Raw genomic sequence first — 27,751 nt, forward strand, 5'->3', positions numbered from 1 at the left:
TAGCACTTGTGTCCATCCTGGGAACCAAACCTGAGTCTTCTGCAAGAGCAGCCTCTCCTATCATATGGATGGTGATTCCTATCATAATGATGGTGACGAGGCCACCCCATGGTCATCAGAGGGCCTCAAGGGACATCCAGACGAGATGAGGAAAAACTGTTACTTGTGGACATTCCTCAGCCAGAGAGCTGTACCTGGGATCTTTGGCTTCCCCCAGGAATCTGGGGTTCTGAGCATTCAAGAATCCCAGGGACACTGAGACTGTGATACCTGGGATGCACAACACTGCTCAGCAGAACATTACACCTTTACTCTGACACCCCTGGACCAGCCCCTCCAGTCCGGAGTGCAGGTGCAGCTGAGCACATTGTAGTGAGGTGCATGGTTCCCTGGGCAGAAGCAGGGGTGTGAAGGTAAGTGAAAGAGCAGCAGCTAGAAGGTTCTGTGGCTGGGCCAGATAACTGGGGGGACTTCCTACAGCCATATCCCTCTGACTCTAAGGAAGAAATAGAGAAGTGATAGCAGGAGCTGTTGCGACAGAGTGCTAGAGCAGCGAATAATCAAGGGGGGATTATTCCAATTAGGCTTACTGAGGTGGAAGACCTGCCCACTGTGGATGGCCCCATTCCCTAGGCTGGGACCCTGGACTGTATCAAAAGGAGGAAGTGAGCCTCCTACCCCCTGTTGTGGGTGGTTTGCAGGCCGTCTTTGACCTTCCTGGGCTCACTGATATAACACTATCCTGTCTTCATCTTTGCCTGGCATTTCCCTGGGCCTGACTCTGTGCCTGAATTTCTCCCCTTGTTCAGTCACATGATCCCCGAGGTCCATCCTTCTCCAGGCCTGCTTCATCTTCAGGGACATCTGTAGTGGTCTGACTTCCAAATAAGGCTCTGTGGACTAGGACTTCAACACATGGATTCCACCAGGTGCAAGGAAGGCTGGCCTGTGACCCAGCGTGTTTTGGGAGGGGTGGTGAACACTGGCTGCACAGAGCCAGAGGGCAATGTCTACAGACCACCTGGCTTTGTAACTGCGCAATGCAGCACAAAAACAGCCCCTCAGAACACAGGGAGGCTAAGGGCTACAACTGCATGCCAATAAAACTTTATTTACAAAAAGAGGTGGAGAACTGGATCTGGCCTGTGGGCCAGGCTCTGTTTACTGGCCCCTTCCCCTTTGGACAAACTCAGGCTTTGGAATGTGTCGGACCTGCAACTGGATCAGAAGCTCTGCAGTTTTGAGCTGGTGCCTGGATCCCTCCTGACCTCTTATCTGTGTGGCAGCTGATAAAGACTGTCATGTGGCGTCCAGACAGCTAGGTGCTGGCTAAACATTAACTCCTGCCTGCTCTGCTCCTTTGAAAAAACAAAACAAAGCGTGTTCTCCGCAGTGGGTACCACTGTTGTTTGCTCTGGTAACATACACACTAGATTCTGGTGAGGTTCGGCACTTGCTGTGGCTTGCAGGCAGGTCAGGTGCACGAGAAACTCTGTCAGGACTACTGATGCCATCCCTGGGAGCCTGGAACCATGCTCAGTATCTCACAAGCACATCATGATGGGTCCTCAGAGTCTCCTGTCTGGGGAACACCCCAAGTTCCAGGTGAGGCTGAGTAGATGGGCCAAGAGCCAGGGACTCAAGCCGGAGCTCACAGCTCAATTGGTTAGCTTCTTGTTGCTATGACAAAACACCGGGAGAAGGGAGATCTATGGAGGAAAGGGTTACTCTGGCCCATGGTTTGGGAAGTTCAAGCCCTTGCCCAAGTTTGGGCATGTATTGAGGCGTACCATGGTGGGAACACATGGCAGAACAAGCTGCTCACTTCACAGGGAGCAAAGAGTTAAAACAGGAAGGGGCTTAGGGAGACACGCCCAGTGACTTAATCTCTTTCTCCTGGGCCTCACCTCTGACAAGCTACACCACCTCTAACCACAGTGCCCGAGGACGTGAGCACACTTCCAACACATGCACCTTAGAGACATTCAGGATCTAATCTACGCAAGCCCACGTGTGGCACTACCTCCAACGGTGCAGACAAAGACGCTCAAGGACGATGGACTAGTGACAGGGCACAGCCTGAGGGGAAAGGCCAGAGAAGCAAGCAACATCCAGAGGACTATGCGACCCCACTGCCCAGAGTGCAGAGGGCCATGGCCAGGCCGGCCCAGTCTTCTCTCAGTGCCCCAGGGGAAAAGAGAGCTAATGGATTGAATTACTATGGATTCACATGCCTGGAGCTTAGTGGGCAGATAGAATGGACTGCCCCAACCAACAAAATCATGTGCAAGGAGTCCCAGAGTCCCGGGGAAAGGAGGTGACTTGGCATGCAGTGGCATGAAGTGTGCCCAAAGTTGCCAGGCAGGCCTGGGAAACCTCTGAGAGCCATGGCAGGCCCACAAGTCTTTCCCTAGATCTCTTTCCTTTTCCCATGGCCTAAGTCAGTCTGGCAGCTTCTGCTGCTAAGCCCGAGCTAGGCATCTGACTGTCCACTGCCCTCTCCCCGCCAGGTCAAGAGTAACCTTGTGAGTGAGGTAGTGCTCAGTGCCATGAGAGCCTCCAAACCCACAGATCCTAAGAACACAGGGACACATATGGCAGCTCAGTTCCAGGGATCTGATGCCCTCTTCTGGCCTCCTTGGGCACTGCATGCACATGCTGCATATACATACAAACAGGTAAACACTCATAGTCATAAAATAAAAAGGGGCCGTCATAGACACACCTGGGTGGAGGTACTTACAAGTCTAGCACCATGTCCTAGCCACTGAATGTTTCACCTGGCTTCCTGGGCTTTCCGGCATGGTAGAAAGCAGAGCCTAGGAGCCACAGTGATGGCAGCATGTCATTCTGCATGCATGATCCCTCCCGCAGAACTGTTCTGGGGGACCTAGAGCCATAGATGGGATACACACACGATGCTGCCTCTGCCTAGGTATATAACCCTGATCCAGCCCTGGCCTGCTGCCCCAGGTGAGGGGAGTATCCTGTGGTTCCTGGAGAAGGCCAGGAAAGGGCAGGAAGAGAGAAAGTGATGGTATGTAACCAAGGTACGGAGCAGGATCAAACATTAGAGGTAGGCAGCCCGCGCCTGCAGCTGCTACCTCAGCATGAGGGTCTGGCTCTCCCCCTCCTCCCCCTTCCCCTCTTCCTTTTCTAGACAGGGCTCCCCCTTTCACCTCCCCATACCTTCTCAGACCTCCAAGTTGATCCTGATATTCCCCACCTGAAGTCCATGGTGGCCAGGGGACTGGATGACCTGCTCCTGGCTGGCATGTCCCCAGCCTATTCTCAATGCTGCCTGAGGCACTTGCCAGCAAGCTAGCTGGCGCATCACACAATCCACACTCCTTTCCGGGACTTCGGAGTGCCTCCTTTCATTACCTGCCCTCCAGTTCCTTGTCTCCAGTCCCCATATCCCCTCACGCAGAGCCCACTCATCCCTCAGCCCTTGCCAGGCCTGTGGGTGCCTCCTGGGGCTTAGACTGTCCCATTAGTCTCTGTGGAAGGTCCTTACTCTAGAGGGACCAAGCTGGTTAGCCTGTGTGCCACAGTCCAAACTCTGGGCTCACCATGATCAAACACCCTCAGTCACCCACTGTGGCCTGGCTTGGGACAGATGCCAATCCCTATTTGTGGAATGAGTGACAGACAGTCTGTGCCCTGCTACCTAACAGGAAGCTTGCAATTGCCAGTCTGATTAAAGCCAACAGAGAGAGGGAAAAAAGAGCAGGGCTCCGGCTGTGGACTGAGCGTCAATGAAGTCCGTAAGTGTAGGTACGGTGTTTGGGGTGCAAGGAAGGTGGCCAGCCCACGCCCCACCAGAGCCATTAGCAAACAGTGGACCCCTCCGCTCAGATTGGGAGTTGAGCCCCACATTCCTAAAGGACCACTAAAACAGAGCAATATCAGGGTTATCTACACCCGTGAGGTCCTGGGAGTCCCATATGAGGAGTATGAGAACATGCTCAGTTTTATGATTGACTTGACAGAGATCATGGGAAATGAAGAAACTACAGAAAAGCTGGCAGAGGGTAGGCCGTGTGCTCTGATGGAGACACGTCCACCGCCTGGAAGCTCAGCACTATTTATTGTACACAGCTGAAGGAAGAGGAGGTGCAAGTCAGCAACACATATTCACTCCAGACTTCATCCGCTCCCATAGGAGAACGTGACCCCGATACCCCGACATGTGACACAGGCCGGCTCATATACTCCCACACTTGCTCACCGAGCACCAGGCATGCTGGGGGCGAGATTCCATAATTACTACTTCAACAGCCCTGGCAAATCTGCTGTGCAAATGTCTAAACCTGCCTCCTCCTCCCTCCCCCTCACCTTGGCGCGCATCCTGCCGCCAGCATCCGGCCACTCGCTTCCTATTTGACGATTTATTTACTCACAGAAAAATCACTGGATTTTTACCTTTGCTAACAGCAACAGTAAATTCACTGGCCATCTTACTAGACACAGAGATTCCTCTCCACGGGGTCACATCATTCTGCACCTCCACCAACCTCGTGTGAGTGTGAGGTCCCTGAAGGCTCCCTGATGGAGCACAGCTGTGTTGGCATAGGTCTCAACATCTGCTGGTCTGAGGGGAGAGCGTGCCTCACGGTTGTTTTCATTCCCATCTTCGTCAAACCCTTTTATTCACAGCTTTGGACCAAGCAAGGCTTCAGTCCTGGGGTCAAGTCCAATTGCCACACCGTGGGTCGAGGTGCTAGTCCTGGATTCATGTCCAGGGCTTATCCTGAAGGTGCGGAATGAGAGACAAGTAGTGATTACAGGTGTGCACAGCCTGCCACTGTGACCCCACCGGCCCTGGGCTGACCAATGAATGCTGCAGGTGGAAGGTGCTCGTGCTGGCCTCTGGCCTCTGGCACGGGGGAAGGAGCTTGCGGATCTCTCAAGAGAGTTTGGAGAACGTTCTTGCCGTTTCTGGAACAGAGGGCTCCCTGCTGCCTTCAAGAAACCAAAGCAAATTTCTGGCCCTTTGTTTGGCTGATCAGGAATGAGCTGCAGGACAACTGCCACAGGGCTTGAGTCCATCCAGTGTCCCAAGCAGAGGCTACGGGCTCCTGGCCAGGGCCGGCCTATGAGGCCACCTGTGTCAGCAATGGGAGGCCTGTGTCCTCAGGGGACACCTGGACCTCTCACATCAGGGGAAGATTGGCCTGGTGCCTCAGTCTCCCTGAGGCCACCTGTCACCAGTCCCAGGACACCAGTCCCATTTTTCCCAGGTTCAAGCCTGCCTCCTCCACCAGAAGGCTGATTTTGAAGGGCCCAGAGAAAGTTTGCTTGTCCAGAGGCAGGTGCTCCGTCTTCATAGCATGTTACAAGGTGGCCCAAGGGCTGGCCGTGGCTCCTTCATCTGCCGTCTGTGCCTCTGGTGTATTCTCTTTCCTCCCTGGAGCCACAGTTACTCCACCGCAGAGCATAGGTAATGATATAACCCGCCCTGCAGGCCTGCTGTGATGATCACATGCAGACCACAGAGCCTGGCATACAGTAGGAGTTCAGTAACTGCTCACCTCACACCAGGGACAGTTCCATGGAGACCACAGCTGAGTGGCCAGGAGCAGCCCCTGTGACAGGCACTTCACTTCTCACACTCTGCATAGTGGAGGGCATATCATGCCTCGTACATGGGTGGGTCTCTACTCTGAGCAAACTTAGTATTTGCTGTAGCACTCAGGAGAAAGGCATGGCTGCTACATCCCGTCAAGCCTAATCTTTTGGTCAGTACTGGGGACTGAATTTAGGACCTTTGTGCATGCCAGATGCAGCCTCAGGCCTCTTTTGGCTTTTTATTCGGAGGCAGGGTCTCACTACATCATCCAGAGAGGCCTGGAACTCTCTTATTTCAGACAGACCTCGAACTTGCTATCCTCCAGCCTCAGCCTCCTGAGTAGCTGGGATTACAGACCTGTACCACCAGACTTGGGCCAATCCAAAGACTCTTTGGACAAAATCAAAGAAAGATTCTTCCTTACACCAAGCACAACCAGCAGAGACGGTCACGAATTGTACCTAGGGCTGCTCTGGACCCCTGCCCAGCGTGTACACTGGCCCAACATGCCTGGTAACTGGGTGAGCTGAGATGCAGCTGGTGCTGTGATTGGCACCTTTCGTGCTTGGCTGTGCCTCCTTCAGAGCGGGGGTCACAAGCAGGTACCACTGCCTGCCTACAGCTACACATCAGCAGGACTGTGTTCAACGCAAGGAGGCGTCCTTTCTTCTCTGTCTACAACGAGCCTCTTCTGGTTTGTACAAAGAAACCATACAGACCAGTCGGAAGGTCAGTCAGCAGCTCACAATTGTCTATTCTAACACACAGGTGGGTGACTTTTCCTTTGCAGGCTGAGGTCTTTCCTGTGCAGACAGTCTAAAAATCTACTTCAGATGTAAGTGTAAGTGTAGGTGAGGACACTTCCGAGCATTCAGAGTTGGGAGCAAGTCCTGCCTGCTCCTCAGTGAGCTGGGTCCCTCCCAGAAGCCACTCTGCCCACCCTCCCTGGACCTGTCAGGCCCCCCTGTTCCTCAGGAGAGGCTATCATGCCCATCCCAAAGCCTGACCCCCAGGAATACAGTGCCACACAGGGAGGGCCAAGGGCTGTGGGGATGAGGAGTCATGGTTGCCCGGATAAGCAGCCACCGGGGAGTCCTGTGTGATTGCTGAGGTTTCCAGGGAAAGCCGCACCTGGGAGACACCAGCCTCCTCCAGGTCCCTCAGCTTTCTCCAGGAGGGAGCTGATACCTAAGTTTTGCTCCTTTGGCGTCACTGAGGATGTGATCCATGTTTTAATAGCTCCCCTTGACACCTCTGAACCCTCCAGATTACACGAGCACGAGGACAATTTCTGAGAAGCCTGTGCCTCCCCGTCATGGTAAAGATGGGCTTTTTCAGGTCCATGAAGAGTAGCGTGGCCTTTTGTGCCTTTGTAAATCATGGTGCTAAGCTCCAGCGGGCAGCCTCAGGGTATGTAGACAAGAGGGAGCAGAAGCATGCGCTCCAGAAGGGTGCAGATAGAAACAGATTCTCCTGTCTGGGGGGAGCAAATGAACCCCCTGGCTACCTCCTGATGACCTGTGCATGCATCCAGCCTCCACCTTTGCTGATGGCTTCCCCTTCCTGCCTGCTGACAACCGTCTTCCACTGGCAGCCCGACTCCCGGGCCAGCCATCCTGTCCATACGGACCTAGGCTGTTCCTACTGTTCCAGCACAGCATTCAACACAGTCCTCATTCTCTCAAAAAAACTCTTCCAGTGCCCAAGACAAACTGTGTCTGCTCTTTAAAGCAATGTCATGTTAGTCACGTGGAGGTGGCACATGTCTTTAAATCTCAATACTTGGGAGGCAGAGGTAGGCGTATCTCTGAGTTTGAGGCCAGCCTGATCTACAGTGTGAGTTCCAGGACAGCCAGGACTACACAGAGAAACCCTGTCTCAAAACTGAATTTAAAAAAATGTTGCTATATATATTTATATATTTGTATGTATGGACACACAGCACAGGGAGGTCAGAGGACAGCTTGCAGGAGCTGGTTCTCTCCTTCTACCACATTGGTCCTGAAGACCGAACTCAGGTGGGTTAGGCTTGGCAGCAAGCTCCTTTACCCATTCAGCCATCTCGATCAGCCCCTCATTTTATTTTTATGAAACGACGTCTCCCATATCCCAGGCTGGTCTCAAACTTGCTGTGTAGCTGAGGATGAACATCTAATGTCCAAAGGACTGAAATTATGGGCATGTGCCACCTTACCCGTATGTGGTGTGGAAGTGGAACTCGAGCTTCCTGCATGCTAAATAAGCACTCCACTGAATTACAGTCTACCCTCTAAGATAGCAAAAGCATCGTGATAAGGCCATAGCAGGTGATGTTTAATAAACAGCGGCTATATTTGCTGGTCTAACCTCTTCGCACCCCACAAATCATCTCACTTCATGTTTACAACATGAAGGAAGGGGCAACGTAAACCTCTGCTATCAGTAAGGAACAGAGAGCTTCAGCCATCTGTACAAATTCAAGTACAAGGAGGATTTGAACCCAGCAACTATAACCCCGGCTAACATCTCATACTACCTTCCACTCCCCTGGTCTCCCTTGCCCACATCCAGTTCATCCTAAGAAGCCTCTGCCCCTCAAGAAGGGCTCGTGTGCAGTAGCTTCTGAACCACCTGCTTGAAATCTCAACATCCAAGTCCATGCGGCAGTAGGGGCCAATGGGATGGAGCCACAGCCCCCGAATATAGCAGGTAGACGGATATACCTCGTGACTGGCCAAATGCAGGGTCTGACCCTGCTGGACTCACTTCCTACATGTCTTTCCTTTCTTGGGGGACTTAAGGAAAGAGGAACCCAGACTTGGGAGCCCCACAACTTGGCCCTGACTTTAGCCCCTGCTGTGGACATGACCTTGAGCAAGTCAAGTGACCTGTCTGAGGTTCTGTCCCTCCCCAGTAAAGAGACGAAGGTGTCTGGGAGGATGAGAGGAGCTCCAGTGTGCTCCTCCAGTGACCGAGTACCCTGGATGCTCAGTAGTGGACGCTCCTGCACGTCATTCTTTCTTGATAACCGAGGAAGCCAGAAGCATGGCCGGCAAACTCCTCCATCCCAGCCCTGTGTAAACATCTCCTAACGGTTTACAACAAGGACTCTCTGGGGATAAGGGCTCTCTCACCCTGCTCTCATGCAGAGTGTGATGTGGCGGAGCCTCTCATTTGTGCCGCTTTCTCCCGACACCACCCACCCTACGGACCGCCATCTTCCCACCTGCTACTAACACTCCGAGGCCACGGATGTTTGCATTCGCCTCTACCTAGGAACGTCCTTCTCTTCTCGAGGGATTTGCCACTTCCACACACTCAGCCCTGGGTACCCCAGAACTTCCAGGCTGTATAAATGTGACACATTCAGAGAGCGTCAGCTACCAAGCTAAAAATTGCCGGTCGGGGATACCTGACCTTCCAGAACAGTCCTGGAAGGCATCCTATTAGATGAAGAGAAATTCCACAATGACAGTTGCTTCAGGTGGCTTCACTGGGGACCGGCACGATACTAGCACTCACTGAGAAAGAGCTGAGCACATGTGGAAGGAGCGGGCTATGCCCATTCCACCATGACACTTTGAGACCCTCCTCCTCACTGTTATACCAGTCAAGCGATAACATTTGGGATAACCCATCACCTTCCTCACACAGACCCAGTCGTTTCTCAAGGCCTCTGAAAGTCACACACTCAGACCTCAGCCCCTTTAAGGGCTGTAAACTATGAAGATCTGATGACACCCTGTGGCAGAGTATATGCTCAAGGGCAGAGAGAGGTCGTCAGCTGTAGAGGGCACAGCTAGGAGCAGGAGGACTTCCTGGAGGAGGTGGTCTTTGCCTGAAACAGAAACTCTGCCTTTGAGATGCTAATGGTGCCTTGGATCAGGTGTGAGGCCAATACTGTGCCCTGCTCAGTGGGGAGGCCGTCAGGCCTGGCATGGGGCCTAGTACAGCAGGACAAGATGGACCTGGCCTATTTGGCATGCAAGCTCATAGCCTTAAGTCAGTTCCCCAGAGGACATTTCCCAAGAACCGGCCAGGCTTTGACGGTTGAACAGAGCCATCTGGCCGACCTGCCCCTAGGTGCCACCAGGGTCACTCCAGCCTGCTCTGCACTGAAGGAAGGTGAAAATAAATTCCCCGGAGAGGCAGGGCAGCACAGGCTAGCCTGGAAGCCACATTCCACAGATCATTCAGGTGGTCACGCAATGGGGACCACAAAGGCCCGTGCTCACAGGTCACTGAACCAGAAAGCCAGGGCCCAGGGACATTACTCAGGTCCAAGGACCTTCTGGAATCTGACGCAGAACTGTGGGTAGGTACTCGTGGAGTCTGAGCCCTTACTCCCCTCCCCATCCTTTTCCTGAGCCTCACTTTTGGGCTAGCCTGGGGCATTGGCCCATATCTCATGTGTGCTATTCTTCACCCCCAACCTTGCTCACTTTTGAGTGGCAGGGGCAGGAGAGGAGGCACAAACCAAAGGCTGAAAAACAGTCTCCTGAAGGCCTGATCCCAGGCGCCACAAACCCTTAAAGTGGTAACTGTCTCTCCCAGGGTAGCAACAGGCCCAGAGACCCGTGAGTACTCTGGGTCAGGCCCCATTTCTGAGGCTCTGCCAGATGTTCTGCCAAGGGTGAGGCACAGGGTAGGAGAGAGTTCCCGGCAACAGACGGCCACCTCTCCTCCAGTATCATCTAGCTAGGCCTGTCTGCAGGGCGGCTGAGCAAATCTGACCCAGAGCAGTACCTGTTCAGCTCTTCCTGGAGCTTGGAGGCTGGGTGTGGTCTAGTGTCTGAGCCCAGGGCTCTGACTAAGCCCTATTCCTTTCCTTGGAAACTCATGCTCAGACCTCCAGGGGTTGCCAAAGTGAAGTATAAAAGCTCTTGCTGCCAACCAGACCAGTTGAGTTTGAGCCCCTAGACCCACATGATAGAAGGAAAGAGAGAGAGAGACTCTACAAAGCTGTCCTCTAACCTCCACAGATGTGCTGTGGCATGCATGCCTACACACACACACACACACACACACACACACACACACACACACACACTCACTCAAAACTCACTTAAAGAATCTCGCTAAAAGGGATCTGCGTCAAACGCTGGGACTTCTGCACTGTGTGATTCTCATGGAGCCTCAGTTTCCCTAGCCATAGTCAGGCTCACTCCGCCTACACTGTGAGAAGTGATGGAGATGTGTAGATAAGGGTGTGTGACATGTTGGGCACAGGGCTTGTCCACTAACCTGATTCTTAGGACTTGCAGTGTGTGCCCACCTTGCGCCCCTCAAGGTCCTTGATGGCGTTACTGACTGACCACTGCTGGAACAGTGGTCCAAAGGCATTTCCCACCCTATCCTTGGGCCTTGTCTGAGGCCACAAAAGCATAACCCTGTAGAGCAAGCATGGCTGAGAAGAACCAGGACAAAGGCCATGTCACACTTGATCTGTGCCAATGGTCACCTTGGACCAGTTCTTGGGTGAGCTAAACCTGACCACCTCAGAGGCCAGCTCAGCACATGACTTCCCGGGATCAGGCCCCAGTGCCTCTTCTGGGACAGAGGCCAGCACAGATTTCATTCTCCTAACACAGTTGCAGGGCCATGTCCTGAGCCTGCATGGCAAGATGGCTGGAGATCCCACCTGGGGAGACAATTTAACCATATCTTGGGCCAGATCTTTTGGCTGAGAGCCTGGTGTGTCTCACAGCAGACTCTGCCAACATCTATATGGCTTCACTCCCCACTCCAGGAAGGAGTAGGGATGAATCATAAGTCAGGGTCAAGGTCTCAAGGTCAGCGGCTCTTGCTTGTTCCTAAAATGTACCCTGGGCTGCAGTTCAGGCTGCAGGCATTCAGGGGCCTGGCATGTGCTCACTGAACTGCACAGGGAAGGGGCTGGGTGAATGAGGTGGAGAAACTGGTCTAGACTAGCGTTTATTACCAGGAACAACTTCTAGAGCAAACACTGGGGGTGATTCAACAAGTCCAGTGCCTCCAGGGTCTCAGCAGGACACGGTAATCCATACTTCCCTTCCCTACTCTTTGGGGCTCCCTTCTCTCCTGCTGTGATATCTATTAAGGAAGACTCTGCTAAATGTCTGTCTTCAAAATGCAGAGAGAACTCTGGGGACAGGTGTTGGCCTCCAAACCACCTAGCTCTCTCATGACCATTTGAAGACAGGGTCCAGTAGCTGGCTAGCAAGGGTTGCTGGGAGTAGCAGGGGCTTATGCAGGCAAGGCAAGGTGGAAAGAACACGGGCCATCCCAGTGCTAAACAGACCTGGACCATCCATTATCTGAAAGGACCCCGGATCAGTTCCCACCTCAGTCCTCCCAGGGAGCAAACGGGAGCATTTCCCTGAACCTCCAGGGAACAAGAGTCAGGGATGGCAAACTCTGAGGACAATACAGTACGTATAGAGCAGGCATCAGAACGCACACGTGGGCTTTGAAGCAGATTCATCCTACAGGTGTTCCCAGCACGAACGGAAGGCTTCAGCCATCAGACTGTAGGACATTCCTGGAGCTGGGGATGCAGCTCGGTTGCTATAGAGCTTGCTAGCATGCTCGAGGCCCCGGATCCAATCTCTAGCACTGCATATACTGGGTACAGTACCTTCTATCTTGGTACTGAGGTAGGAGGACCAGGAGTTCAAGGTCATCCTCAGCTAGATAGTGAGTTAGTTTGAGGATAGCCTGGCCCATATAAAACCCTGTTGAAGAAGGAGGGGGGGGGAGGAGGAGGAAGGAAGAGAAGAATAAGAGCAGCAACAGCAGCAGCAGCAACAGCAACAAGCCCACCAGTACATCACAAGACTGCCTGAAACTGGAAGTAAAATGCCCAAACTGCAGGGTTGGGGCTGGAGTGGTGGTAGTTAAGAGCCCTGGTTGCTCTTCCAGAGGACCTGGGTTCAATTCCTAACACCCACATGGTGGCTCACAACCATCCAGAACTCTAGCTCCATGGGACCCGAGGCCCTCTTCTGGCCTCCTAGGGCACTGCACACATGGGGTGCACAGACACACATGCAGACAAAACACCCATACACAATTTTAATAAAAACTGAAGTGTGGAGACCCAAAGGTTGGGTCTGTGTGCAGACTCTGCCCCAGCAGACAGCAAAAGTGTGGGAATGATTGATGGGTGACGTGATAACTGAGCATGCTGGCTCATGCCTTTGATCGTGGCACCTGGGAGGTGGAGGTAGGAGGATCTTGGTGAAGTTTCAGGCTGCCCTGGTTTTCATAGTGAGTTCTGGACCAGCCAGGGCTACATAGTGAGACCCTGCCTCAAAAAAGAAATGAGCCGGGCGCGCCTTTAATCCCAGCACTCCGGAGGCAGAGCCAGGTGGATCTCTGTGAGATCGAGGCCAGCCTGGTCTACAGAGCGAGATCCAGGACAGGCACCAAAAACTACACAGAGAAACCCTGTCTCGAAAAACATAACACATACATACATACATACATAAATAAGAAAAAAAAGACACATGGATCTCACATTCATGTGGAATATGAAGAAGCTGAGCACGGAAGGGTCACTAAAGGCTGGGGAGAGGCAGGGTCAGCACTGACCTACCACACAGTGAGGTGATTCTTCCTACCACACATAATAGGAGGCTATGATTAACCGTTAGATAGAGCAGGATTTCAAATGTCCTCAAAATGAAGAGATGATAAAGTTTAAGGTAACAGAGAAGCTAATCATCTTGTGATTACTATACACATACTCATGGATCAAAACATCATACTACCCCGGACGTGTGTACAATCACATGTCAATCAAAATTAAAACTTAGAAAAAGAAAACCTATCAAAAATCACATAAACCCAGAACCCATAGCTTGACATCTAGAACCCTGTGATCAGAACCCGGGCCCCTGGGCAGATCCTGCTAGTAATTCTCCGGGAAATGATCTCTGGTAGATCATGGCAGTAATGGCTGCCAAGGGACTGGGTTTAAAGTGTTCTCTCCCCACCCCCACCCCCTAAGGGCATGGCTTGGTCACATGACTTGTTCTACCCAATAAGAGGTCCAGATAATGGCTATGAACCACCCACCACCAAGGTGCTGGGAACCAAACCCAGGCCCTCTGCAAGAGCAACAGGTGCTCCGAAACACTGAGCCACCTCCTTAGCCTCAGCTTTTTTTTTAATTTTTAAATTTTATTTCTTAGTAGATGTGTGTGTGGGAGAGAGAGAGCTGGAGGGAGAGGGAGCTAGCAGCTACAGGCATGCTATGGTCTATATGTGGAGGTCGGAGGACGCCCTTCAGGAGCTGGGTTCCCGGGATCGAGCTCAGGTTGTCAGGCTTCTGTGGTAAGTGCCTCTACCCCCTGAGCCCTATCGCTGGCCCTAGAGATGGCTTTAAAAGCATTTCTATAATGTAATCAAAGATGCTGAGGACCCTAGCAGGGGATCTGGGCATGCAGGAACTCTCACACATCTTTGTGACTTCTGCAGGAACTCTCACACATCTTTGTGACTTCTGCAGACCTCCTTACTGTTAATATCGTTTTATTTTTGCAGTGCTGACTGGAACCCAGAGTCTTGTACATGCTAGGGAAGTGCTCTGCCACGGCACCCCTTTGGCAGTCCCATTTTTATTAGTTAAAAAGTACTTGTGAAACCCTGTGTAGGGGTGCACACCTGTAACCTCCACACTCAGGAGGCAGAGGCAGGAGGATCTCAAGTCGAAGGCCAGCCTAGGCAACATAGTGAGACCCTGTCTGCGGGGGAGGGCAAGCATTTGTGCTTTAGGGTATGTGCCCTTCTTAGGAACCTGGTCGTTCGGTGAAGCATCCGGGATCAGGCTGCAGGCAGTGCCCACTGAGCGCTCCATCAGAACCTGATCGTAAATTAGGAGCTGGTGGTGTTTCAAGAGGACATTCTGTCTATAGGGTGAAACTTTCTGGAAGCTTCCACTGAGTTCTGAGGTTTCCCAGCTCGAGGGTTTTCACGGAGTGGCTCTGAGTGGGCCTCCAGTTTACCAAGAAGGAATTCAACAGTTCAACTAACCTCACGGAGAGAAGTAGGCCCTTGAGAGAGGAAGCAGAGTGTGGATACGGAGAAGGAAACAGGAAGCATTAGGAACATTTCAAACCTGGAGGTGCTACAGTGCCATAGATAAGTGTCTGAAAAAACAGGTGGTCACAGCCGTCCCAGCTACTCCTCAGCCGCATGGGCCACCACCATAGGCCATCCACGGTCTGTAGGCCTAGGGACCTGTGCAAGGGCAGCCTGCACAGACGTAATCACATGCGTGTTCATGTGACAGAGACAAGGATGTAATAATAGCAGAGAAAGGAAGGAGGGAAGCAGGGACGACCTAAAAAATCCCTCTTTTCATATCCACCTCTCCAGCTTCCACAGTCCTGACCTTCTGTGAGTGTGGCTCTTGAGGGGCATAGTCATCACCTCCTAGTGTCCCCCAAAGCAAAGTCTCTCTGTTAGCCCCGGTCCCTGCCCGTTCAGCTGCTTTCCTGTCTCCTCTGACCATTTCTTTAACGCGGTATTCACTGTCTCTGCCAGTGCCACCCAAGGACTGGCGTTCAAACCCAGGTCCGTCCGGGAACTGCCATGTGACCTAGACATCCACAGCAGCTTGGTACTCCCCACTTCTAAAAACCGGGAAAAGAACAGCATGTGCCTTATGCGACTATCAGGGAAAGACGAGCCTAAGTTCTGTAGTGTGTGGCCCAAAAAATGTGCAAAAATGATGCTAGTCATCACCACCGAAACAGGCCTCTCAGCGGTCTGTGACCAGAAGAGTTTTCCTAAGAATGCTGAAATGCTATTTGTCTTTTTTTTCTTCTTCAACACTGTTTACTATGTATATACAGCTGGTGCAAAGCAACAGTGGGTAAGCCCTGACGTCACCGTGGAAATCACACCAGTGGCGTCAAACTGTATTAGCAGAACTGTGTTCTTCACACTGTTTGTTCGAGTTTTAAAAAGCAAGGAGGTGTGGCTTTGTTGGAGTGGGTGTGACCTTGCTGGCGGAAGTGTGTCACTGTGAGGGCGGGCGTTGAAGTCTCATATATGTTCAAGCCACGCCCAGTTCACTTCCTGTTGCCTGCAAGATGTGGAACTCTTAGCTCCTCCATGTCTGCCTGCATGCTGCCATGTCCTGCCATGATGATAATGGACTAAACCTCTGAAACTGTAAGCCACCCCAATTAAATGTTTTCCTTTGTAAGAGTTGCTGTGGTCACGGTGTCTTCCTCACAGCACTAGAAACCCTGACTAAGACAGGTGGTTAGACCCTTGCCACGCAAGCCTGATGACCTGAGTTCAATCCCCAGGACCCTGTAAAGGTGGAATGCTAGACCTGACTCCACAAAGTTGTCCTCTGTCTGCCACACATGCACCATGGCATGTGTACACACACAACAACAACAACAATAATAATAATTTTTTGTAGACAGGGTCTTTCTACCTAGCCTTGGCTGTCCTAAAACTCACTATGTAGACCAGGCTGACCTTGAACTCACAGGGAGTTCTGCCTCTGCTTCTGGAGTGCTGGGATTAAAAGCATAAGACACTATGTCTGGCTAATAATAATAATAATAATAATAATAATGATGATGATATTTTTAAAGGAGTTTCTTTTAGAGCAATAAGAATCAGAATTCACCTGGCAAAACTGATTTGCCACCATGATCGTATATAAAGGACTTTCTATACTAAGACGACCTTTTGGGAGACAGTGCTGGTGACATTAACCCATGGTACTCTTTGATAATGGATAATGAAATGCTCAACAGTTGGCCCAGCCACCTGGTGTGGTGGTGTGTGCCTATAATCCTAACACTTGGGAGGTAGAGGCAGGAGGACCAAAAGTTCTAGGTTAGCTTTGGCTACATAGGGAGTTCGAAGCCAGGCTGGACTACATGAAATTGCAATGAATTCTTCAGGACACAATCACCTGGTGAGTTTTCCTGCTGACAAGGTGTAGTCATGGTTACATCATTAAGGTAATTGATACACTCCTCTATTTTCCAACACCTCATGTGTGATGTCAGCTTTCAACCAAACACTGCAGGAGCCCAGAGGACTTGCACTCTGCTATGATGTAGGCAGAGGATCTTTTCAGAAACAGCAGTAAAGCCAAGCATGCCAGTTCATACCTGTAATCCCAGCACCTGGAAGGCAGAGGCAGGAGGATTGCTGTGAATGAGACTACACAGCTGGACTCTGTCTCAAAATGAATGAATGAATGAATGAATGAATGAATAAAATGAAATTAAAAACCCCTAAACAAACAGACAAACAAATAAATGGATGAATAAATAAATAAAAACAAAGCTGGACATGGCAGTGCACCACACATTTAACTCCCAGCACTCAAGAGGCAGAGGCAGGAGGATCTCTGTGTGTTTGAGACCAGCCTGGTCTACATAGTAAGCTCCAAGGGCTATGGAGAGAGCTTGCCTCAAAAAAACAAATAGGAACCATGAGACACAATGTTGCACTCTATTCAACCCCTTTCAAGTTACTTCTCACCTTAAAAAAAAAAATCAATGCTAGCCAGCCGTGGTGACCCTTCCTTTAATCCCAGCATTTGGGAGGCAGAGGCAGGTAGATCTCTGTTGAGTGGTCTACCAAGCGAGTTCCAAGACAGTCAGGACTGTTACACAGAGAAACCCTGTCTAGATACAAGCAAACAACAACAGCAAACAAACAAAACAAAACAAAATCAATGCAAGTGATGTTAACATGCATCAGTTCATTGCTGTTATTTTAGAATAAATTAGTGAGAATTCAGATATTTCAATAGTGTTAAGATCTTGAATGGTAAACAGTGATATTTCAAACCACAGAAATAGCTTTTGTGGCTTTTCAGTTCCCTAAGAGCATGAGAAAAGTTTGAGAAACAGTATGTTAAGAAACAAACAGGAGTTGGAAAGATGTCTCAGTGGTTATGCGCTCACACTTCTCTTACAGAGGACCCAAGTAGAGTTCCCAGCACCCATACCTGGTGGCTCACAACTACTTTTAAATCCAGCTCCAGGGATCCAACACCTTCTCCTGACCTCCACAGGTAACTGCACATGCACATATATACACATACATAAAATAAATTTAATAAACAAACAAACAAAATAAGGGGCTGGGAGTGTGGTTCAGTTGGTAGACTGCATGCCTAGCATTCACAAAGCCCTGGGTTTGACCCTCTGCACCACATAAACAAGGTGTAGGAGCCTATAATCCCAGCACTTAGGACTCAGAAGCAGGAGGATCAGGAGTTCAAGGCCAGTCCCAACACTACAGCAATTTTGAGGCCAGTCTGGAACACATGAGACCCTTTCTCAAAAATCAATCAAACAAACAACAGGGCTGACGAGATGGCTCAGAGGGTAAAGGCTCCTGCTGCCAATCCCGATGACCCACATAATGGAAGGAAAGAAATGATTCTTGCAAGCTGTCCACACAAACACCCTGGCCAATGTGTGTATGCACATGAACAGGAGTCTCTCTCTCTCTCTCTCTCTCTCTCTCTCTCTCTCTCTCACACACACACACACACACACACAAAATTAGAAATGCAATACAGAAAATAACAAAAGAAAAAGACAGGTTTTCAAACCAGATCTTCGTCGTGGTATAGTGGCCAAAAGAGGAAGAGAAGAGAAGACATGGAAACCGCTCAGATGCCCAGTGACAGGAAAATGGCTGAATAAATAATGGAACCTCCATTTGGTGGAACATTATGCAGTCATTAAAAATTATGTCCTCGAATCGTATTTATTGTTGTTGGAAATTGCTCAGCATGTTCAACACACTGTTAAGAGATTAAAAGAAAAATGAAAGAAAGCAATTTTCATGACTGCCACGATTTACAGGGAAGTCGGGAAATGGAATCCTGGGAAATTATCAGACACCAGATGGTCGTGCAAGCTCTCAGGGAGCACAGTGGGGGTCATGGAGTATCTATGGGTGCATTTAGATACACCCCCAATTCCATGCTTCTTGTTCATTCACTTTCTACTTTTAAATTCATGAGGAGACCAAACACCCGAAGCCAACATTTCCACGCTCACCTCCAGGGCAGCAGAGGTGCCTTCCAAGCCCCTGGCTTCCCACACTTGATTCTCTTCCCAATCTGATGTCAGCACTGGGGACCACTGTTCCAGTGCCTGCTTGGGTTCCCAATCCTCACCTAAGCTGCAAACTTCAGGTCTCCTCTAAACTGCAAGATGGCGGAGCGGGGACTCTGCCAGGGCGGAAGTCTTCAGGGCACTGCTTTTCCCTGGGGCCACCGGCTGTTAACAAGTGTTACCGCCATCTGCCGCCTGCTCTGCAGGCACACGTCTGCTCACGTCTGCTCACTCTCCTCATTACTGTGCATAAAACCCTCTGCATGCCCAACCTCCACCTGCCACATCTGTCTGCAATTTGTGCACCCTGTGCAGGGGCTGGTGCGGAAGTGGAGTTCTTTATGACGCTGCAGGATTCCAGGTGGAATGCTGTGGGCGGCTGGAGGCGTCCAGCCACTAGCTTTTTGGGGACACTGTTGCTCTGAGTGCATGAGCTCTGGGGTGCCCTTGGCCTAGAAGCCAGACAGGTGGCAGCTATGAGCAGATCTGAGAAGGTGGGCCTATCCCCTGCCGTCTGCCAATCACTAGACTGTATAAATCACAGTAAGCAATGAGCCACTCATGTATGTCACTCAACCCTCTCAGCCTGACAGGCAGCCACTGTCATTGGTCCTGAAGGTAAGAAACACCAGTACTACCATTATGCAGGTTCAGGCAGGTTGGGAATGTTAGACAAGGTCAGAATTAGTAAGAGGTAGAGCCAGATGTGGTGGCTCACGTCTGCAATCCCAGCCCTTGGGAGGCTGAGGCAGATGGATGGATCACAGTGACATAACGGCCAGCCTAGGCTACCTAGTGAGTGCAAGGCTAGCCTGGGCTATAAAGGAAAATGTGGTATTGAAACAATAAGGGACAGATATAGCTGGGGGTACACGTTCAGTTCAAATCGGACTCCAGAGCTGGCCATCCCACGGCGGAGCTAATGTGGTCTCCATCTTCTGTCTCAAGCTGACTCCACAGTGGACATGGGCAGAGGAAGCCCAAGGCGTGCATGCTAGTGGAACAGAAAAGACCTCTGCCTTGCTTGACATCCCTGAGGCTCACCCAGGGCTTTCACAGGAAGCTAACACAGAGTTCTTTTGGCTGTGTTGGTCCCCTGCAGAGAGGCCACCATCAGGGGTCCTCATGTGGAAAAAGGCAAGAAGTCCTATGTGGTGGTTTGAACGATAATGGCCTTCATCTGTTTGAATACTTGGTCCCCAGTTGGTGGAACTAGGAAGGATTAGGAGGTGCAGTCTTTTTGGAGGAAGGGGTGCAGTCTCTTTGTGTCACTAGGGGTGGGCTTTGAGGTTTCAAAAGCCCACACCAGCCTCAGTTAGCTTTCTCTTGGCCTCATGGTTGTTGTCTTATAACATGTAAACTCTCGGCTCCAGCTCCAGCACCATGTCTGCCTGCCTGCTGCCATGCTTCCCGCCATGATGGTCATGGACTTATCCTCTGAAACTATAAGCCTCAAGGTGTTTTGGTTATGGTGCCTTAGTCACAACAATAAAAAAGTAAGTAAGACATGTTTTAACCCCAATTCAAGGAAAGACACCTGCACTATCCACATTTGTGCATTATTCACGGTCACTGAAAATACTAAATAGAAGCCCTCAGTGGTGGCACACATCTTTAATCCCAGCACTGGGGAGGCAGAGGCAGGTGGATCTCTGTGAGTTCAAGGCCAGCCTGGGCTACAGATTGAGTTCCAGGACAGCCAAAGGTACACAGAGAAACCCTGTCCAAAAAAACAAAAACAAAAACCAAACAAATAAAAAACTAAATAGAAAGTTCTAGAAGTCATTCATAAGTCTTAAATGACTTCTTGCATGTATATGTGCATGGAAGCCAGAGGTCGGTGGCAGGTGTCTTCCTCAATCCCTCTCCACCTGATTTTTTGAGAAGAGTCTCTCACGGAGCCTGGGCGCACCGACTCTGCTAGGCTGGATGGCTAGTGAGCCTGCGGGATCCTGTTGTCTCCGCCTCCCCAGCGCGGGGGGGGGGGGGGGGGGGGGTTTACAGGTGCGCGCTGCCATGCCTTGCTTCTGAATGTGAATGCTAAAAAGTGATCACAGGTCCCGGGCTTGGATCTGCATTATCTCCCTGGCCCCTTCATGACTCTGAGTAAATAGTTGCAACTGCTCTGTTCTGTTATTAGTTTTTCTTAGTAAGCTCTAACTGTGCCTCGCATATATGGTAACCTTTATTATAAGACAAACGAACAGAAAAACACCCAGTGCATGCAGGTTCCATACTATCCAGGTAACATCTTAGAACATGTACTCAGCACATTCTGCATGCTGTGGGTTCCAGGGAACTGGGTTTCTCGATGCAGACAGCACTCCTTTTAATTTTCACACACTCTTGTGTAACCTTGGATTCTCGTCCTTTGCTTGGGTCAGGGTAGGATGTGTGCCCCAGGAGCTGGGGAGCAGTGGGGTACATAAGCTTGAGCCCTGCACATGCCTCCTGGCCCATAAACTGCCTCCTTCCAAGTCTTAAAGAGTAAACACAGCTGAGAATTCTGCCCCTGGCCAAGGGCAGTGGAGGAAAGGTCTTCTGTCTCTGGGATAAACTCTGGGAAAAGTACAAGAGGCAGTCTGGTGGTTCCCCAAGCCAGCACCAATGCTGCATAGGAGTGTCAGGCTCAGCGAGACCAAGGACCTGGGCTTGTACATCCTGGGCTGAGCAGTACCTTCCCTGGGAGACTATAGGCCATGAGACTCTGTAGTGAAGACATGAGGGATATTATGAGGTCCTTGAGCCGAGTAAAGGGCAGTTACCCTGGTTGGAATGGACCTCTAGATGGCTGCATAAAGAAAAAGCAGGTACATCTGACAAAATGAACTTCCCAAGCATGCCGTCATCGTGTACCAGCTGGGTCACAATGCCTGCGCCATCAGTACCCACAGTCACAGCAATCCTGGCTGTGGTGGTCTGAATAAAAACGGTCCCCACAGTCCATAGGGAGTGGCACTGTCAGGAGGGGTGGCCTTGTTGGAGGAGGTGTGTCATTGGGGATGGGCTTTGAGGGTTCAAATGCTCAAGCCAGGTCCAGTGGCTCCCTCTCTTCCTACTGCCTGCAGATCTGGATGTAGAACTCTCAGCTACCTCTCCAGCACCACATCTGCCTGTGTGCTACCAGGCTCCCCACCATGACTATAAATGGACTAAATCTCAGAACTGCAAGCCAGCCTCAATTAAATGTTCTCCTTTATAAGAGTTGCCACAAGCGGGGGTGGGGGTGTGGTGGGGGAGTGGCTCACACCTTTAATCCCAGCACTCGGGTGGCTGAGCCAGGTGGATCTCTGTGAGTTTGAGGCCAGCTTGGTCTACAGAGTGAGATCCAGGACAGGCACAAAGAAACCCTGTCTGGAAAAACAAAAACAAAAAAACCGAAAAAACAAGAAACAAAAAAAAAAAGCTGCCATGGTCATGGTGTCTCTTCCCAGCAATAGAAATCCTAAGTAAGACATTGTTGAACTAAGATCCCCACCAACAAGGTGTCCTACATGCCTTGAATGCTACACACACTCACTCTCCCAATGGCTCCTCACACATCCTTGGGGATGTCAACGGGGTATCACATGGCCACCTGCTCGGTCACCCATACACAACAAAGCTAGGGTCAGGGAAAGCTGCTGGGATGCAGGAGGCTCACTGGCCAACAAAATCCCTCTTCCTTCATAATGTGAGAACTGCATCTGGGACAAAGCTGGACGGCAAGAAAGTTCATACCCCAGACGCCTCACCCTCCAGCAACTCTCGGCCAGGCTCCTGTCAAGACAACCTGTGACCCACCACTGCGGCCCCTTGCATGGTGTCTTGTGGACTACAAGGCTCAAACACTCCCTCCTTGACCCAAGATGCTCACCCAGGAAAGGTCAAAGGAAAAACTTTACTCCCTGTATCATGGTGGTCGAAGTAACAAGCCAGTTCTGGCTTCAGGGGACAAAGATTTTCTAGATGTCTGGCAGATGTGTTCAACCCGCAGCCCTCAGGGACATCATAAACTGACTGAAAATACGAGACTTGGTTTTGCAGTTCTTTATGTCTTATAACTGGACTGTACAGTTCGCAAGTGTGAACTTCTGCAGATGACATCTGTCACCAGTGTCGGAAGGCTAAATGCATTCTTTCAGAGGCAGAAGCATGCACACCCCAAAACCTGTCCTCTGGAGACATTGTGGGACCAACTTCTCAAAGCACCATGACAGCTGCATCTTAGGCAGGCGTCCTTTCTGGAACCTTCCCTGAAGCCCAGAGCATGGACAAGAAGGCTTGCAGGAGAAAAGGAGCTAAGAGCTGTTTCAGGGAACTTGGTTGCATTCGAGGTCCACTGTCATCTTTGGCCAGCTGGTGACCAAGGAACTGCGGTCCGACTCAAGAGATTTCCTACACACCTGCATAGCTTCAAGTGTCTCCGCAGTGCCAGGGCTGCAGGATGCTACATCTCATGGGGAAACGACACTGGTCTGAGTGGTGAGAAAATACCCATGCCCTTCTCAGTGCCCACCTTGAGGAACAGGAGTGCTATGTGGAGCCACAGGCATTTCTCCGGCAGAGCCCAGCACATGCTCAGGGAGGCCCCACAGGACCCCGAGAATGTAGGATAGACTCAGCCATAGGCCAGTGTCCCGGTCTGTCAAAGATGGCCTCTGAGGCCCCACCCCTCCCTGGGAATCTGTGGGCAGTTAATAGTTGCTGAAGGCACAGGAGATATTTGCTTTAGTGGTGAATCCATTGGCAGGGTGCCCAAGTTCCTGGAAATAGCCCTTCACCCACCCTCCTGTAAGCAGCCCTAATGAGACTCAGTGGGGGTGGGGTGGACGCAGAAGGGCTGGTTGGGAAGAGGAAGGGAACAGCGGGCGTGGGAGGGGCAAGAGAGGGGAATGGGGATGTGACTAAAATACACTATACACGTGTATGAAAATCATAACAAACCCATTATTATGTAAAACATATACTAAAGAAAAACTTCAAATACATTCGTGGTTGTTGCTGTTGTTTTTTTGAGACAGGGTTTCTCTGTGTAACAGCCCTGGCCATCCCAGAACTCACCCTGTAGAGCAGGCTGGCCTCGAACTCACAAAGACCTGCCTACCTCTGTCTCCTGAGTGCTGGGGATTAAAGGTGTGCGCAGCCACCACCTGGCTTCAAATAAGGTTTTTCTTAAAGCTCATTCGCTACTCATTTCTCAGAGCAACCGTCACCCTGAGACAGGAAGTGACAGGGACCCACTCCAGGAGGCTCAGATGGCTGGGAGGACCCAGGCAGTCGCTACCCAAGTCTGTCCCCTGTTGCCGGTCACTCACCTTGCAAGGCTTCTTTGGCTCTGGCCAGTTCCTGCTCCTTCTGCACCAACTGCACCCGAAGCTCTGTGGCTGAGAGGACCTCAGAGCACTTGCCGCCCTGTGACTCCTCCAGGTCCTTGGCCAGCATCTCCTTCATCTGCCGGAGAAGGTGCACTTCCTCTTGAAGCTGGACCACTTCCTCCCGCAGGAGCACTAGGGGACAAGAGCAGCTGGTCAGAGGCGGGGGACCTGGAAGGGCTCAGGTGACTCCTGTGAGCTGTGCACAAAGGACTTTTTCCCAAATGGGCCCTGGACCCACTCAGTCCACACACACCGAACCTGCCACACTCCCGAGCTGCAGATCCTTCTGTGGCCACTCAGTGTCCCCGTGATGGCTACAGACTTAGGAGTTAACATTCTGACCATGAATTACTCCCCATGCCCAGGGAAGCTCTGTGTGTGATTTCTCACAGACTCCCCCAAACCTGAGCCTGGTACCAACATGATCCTCATTTCACACATCAGGCCACTGAGGCTCAGAGAGGTTAAGGAACTCTGAAAGGCCAGGCTATGGTATGTCACAGGTGTGACTCTGGTGGTGAGTCAGAATTTGAACAGTGTCACACTGGAGAATTGGTGATGAAGGGCACAGTCACATCCTGCAGAGCACATGCTCCCTGGGGGTTCTGCTCCCCACAGAGAGCCCAGCATTGACAAGCATATCCCCAAGAATGGGGACAACATAGGTGTAGGACATAACAGCACCTATATTCCGTCCTGTGTGTGCATCCTGAGAGATGCTTGTGTCTTGAGAAGGTACCCAGGTAACAGATGAGCCTTTCAAGATGAGAGCTCATAGAACGTCATTTGCCACAGTGGTCCTGTGGGCCCGGGTGTGTTCCTTTAAGACCAATAAACCTCAAACTGTCAGGAGTGCTGGGGGCAGCACTGTGCCCTCCTGGGAGCAGGTGACACAGGTAGCAGGTTGTATGGGCCTTTGTGATGGCCGAAGTCACATGAGGAATGAGGTTCCGGGGTATGGTAACATACTTGCTGAACACCAGTCTATGAGGCTAGGACCACTGAAGATTCAAGGCCAGCCTGGGCTAATAACGAGTTCCAAGCAAGCCTGGCCCCCACCCTCTAAAAAAGAGTGAGTCCTCATCTTGGTGGCAGGAAAAGAATCAAGTTGAAGGGCACAGTGACAGCCCACCTCGCCTCCTCAGTCAGGTTCTTCCCCCAAAGACCCCAGTGGAGCCGGGGGGCACCTGCCTGCTCTGTCTCACACTGGGACTCCAGTGCAGGCTCTGACTGTCACATCCCTCCAAAAACCTGCACAGTAAGTTTGCTTGGTCCCGGCCCAGCCCTCACTCCAGGCACACTTCTCCAGACGGGAGGTCAGATCATGAAAGGCCTGAACCCTGGCCACCTGCCCCTCGCCCTGGCTTGCCATCTTTAGTGGTACCCAAGACTCTGGGATTCTCAGCTCCTTTATCAGTGGTCTTCATTTGCCCATCCTGACAGGGTCCCTTTGCATACTCAACTGTCACCAGGGGTTTATTTCAGAATCAAGTGTGAGTGACTGCAAGCACAAGTCCATTGATACTACACTATGCAGTTGGTTTTTGTTTGCTTGACATATATAATTTACATATTATTATATTATATTATATTATATTATATTATATTATATTATATTATATTATATTATATTATATTATATTATATTATATTATATTAAATGAATGGTTTCTACGTGTCTTCAAGGCACTTCAAGGAAGCCACTAAGGTCTTATTGTCCAGGCAACAGTGGGTCCCAAGAGGCCCTGTCAGTCCCTTGCCAATTCTTCCACCAACTTTATGTCCTTTCTTGGGGTCTTGTTTTTTACTCAGCACAGGGATCCAGTTAGGGTTGCCACATGAAGATTAAGTAAGCCGGGTGGTGGTGGCACACGCCTTTAATCCCAGCACTCGGGAGGCAGAGCCAGGCGGATCTCTGTGAGTTCGGGGCTAGCCTGGGCTACAGAGTGAGTTCCAGGAAAGGCTTCAAAGCTACACAGAGAAACCTTGTCTCGAAAAACAAAACACAAAACAAATAAACAAACAAAAATCCAAAAAGATTAAGTAAAACAAGATCTAAAACCCAAGACACACAGGGCGCCTGCCCTCAGGGAAACGATGGGTAATCCTCAGAGTTAGGGTACCTCCAGTAGCATGTGGTACACAGTTAGGCTTGGCATGCATTTGTGTTGTCCTGCATTCTAATTTGACCTGGCACGCGGTTTCTTCCCCGTGCGGTTCTTCCCGCCCACGGTCACAGGCGCAGGAAGCAGAGCGACCCGGGGGCTGGCATTGCTAGAACACCCGAGGCGTTGGGTGAAGGTGGAACACACACAGTAGTTGCTGCACCTGAGCTTGGCCAAGAGCAGACATGGGAGTGGGCCTGGCACCAAGCACCACCACCCTAACAGGTGCACCGGGCACCGAGGCCCCGCCCTCCAGCCCAGCCCAGCTCTGAAGTAGCCAATGGTAACCAGGCACACCTAACAAGGGCCCAGTCTCAGGAAGCCAGGCTGGAAAAACAACTAAGGGAAGACCAGAGGCTCCTGTGAGCTCACTAAGCACCCACACCGGCTGGTCAGGCGGTACAGCTTGCAGACTGCCCTGCACCCTCCCGGGGAAGAGCCAACCTACCCATGGCCTTGAAAGACTGGCCCCTAGACTGCAGTCCTGGGATCAGTGGACAGGGAGGGGCTATGTCCATAGGCCTCGGTTGTTTTACCTGTGAAATGGGGGGGCAAATGAAACTTAAATGGAGGCTGAAGGTGTGGCTCAGGGGCAGAGAGGGTACCTAGCATGCCCAAGGCCTTGAGTTCCAGCCCCAGCCCTACTCCAAAACAAACCACTTAAATATGCCCAGGCACCCTGCCCACAGTACATGAGCACCACTAATATGCACAGCTCACTTTGCCTTCTGTATAGAGGGGACCAAAACACACACATCAGAAACAATGGACAATGAAAATGGAGTTACCTTTGGTTTTGTGCCTCAGAAGGTGTGGTACCTTGCAGTATGTCTTTGGACAAGACGCTATCTGTTTCTGGGCCTTCAGAGAGGTACTTAGAGGGGAGTAGTCTTTGTAAATCTAGATGAATGTTACTCCTAGTGTGTGGGAACAGAGACCCTGGACTCTGGTGTGTGGCTGTACAAATCAACACAGTTGCCAGCAAGAACACGGTGGCTCGTTGGGTTCAAATTATTTAAGAAAAAGTGAGCCAAGTTTCTCAGCCGCACAGGCCACACTTGTTTCTTAGGTGCAGGAGGCTAAGGGGCTGGAGAGTGAGTGGTCCAGACTGTCGACTCTCCATTCCAGCCAGTGTAGACAGCCATTGAGGGAGATGGGAGGAAGGCCACACTGCCAAGCCAAGCTGCCGCGAAGGCTCGTGCCCCTGCTCACGGGAAGCTTCCAGGACTGTCCTGGCTTTCTCCAAGCACAGAAAAGCAAACAGCACCATGAATGGTAGTCCCCTGCACCGGGCAAACCACAATCCTCTGACCTCCGGGCAGGGAGCAGGCAGGGATGCAGAGGTACCAACAAAAGCTGTATTTAGGTGACTGTTGCTGGGAGACCCTCCTGCTCCAGGGAGCTGCTCGCTACCCATGGAGCACACTTACCAACACAAGTGCCCCAGGGGCCTCTTCCCTAAGGAAGGGCTGCCGTGCAGCCTCCCTGTGACACATCCACAATCGGTGACCATGGGGACAGAGATGGAACCTGCTGCTCCACTGCCCATCTCCTTCAGTCTGTAAGAGTTCTGCTTTTAAA

At 51.1% G+C, this 27,751-nt stretch overlaps 1 protein-coding gene across 2 annotated transcripts in view; it reads right to left on the reverse strand.

Moving 5' to 3' along the window:
- Kazn (kazrin, periplakin interacting protein) overlaps positions 1 to 27,751 on the reverse strand; it is a 390,355-nt gene that overhangs the window by 81,751 nt on the left and 280,853 nt on the right. For both annotated transcript variants that reach the window (XM_059255339.1, XM_059255340.1), the window contains exon 2: positions 23,946 to 24,137. In XM_059255339.1, the coding sequence (XP_059111322.1) occupies positions 23,946 to 24,137 (192 nt within the window). The remainder of the gene's footprint in view (positions 1 to 23,945; positions 24,138 to 27,751) is intronic.

Source organism: Peromyscus eremicus, chromosome 2 (genome assembly GCF_949786415.1).
Source record: "Peromyscus eremicus chromosome 2, PerEre_H2_v1, whole genome shotgun sequence".
NCBI lineage: Eukaryota > Metazoa > Chordata > Mammalia > Rodentia > Cricetidae > Peromyscus > Peromyscus eremicus.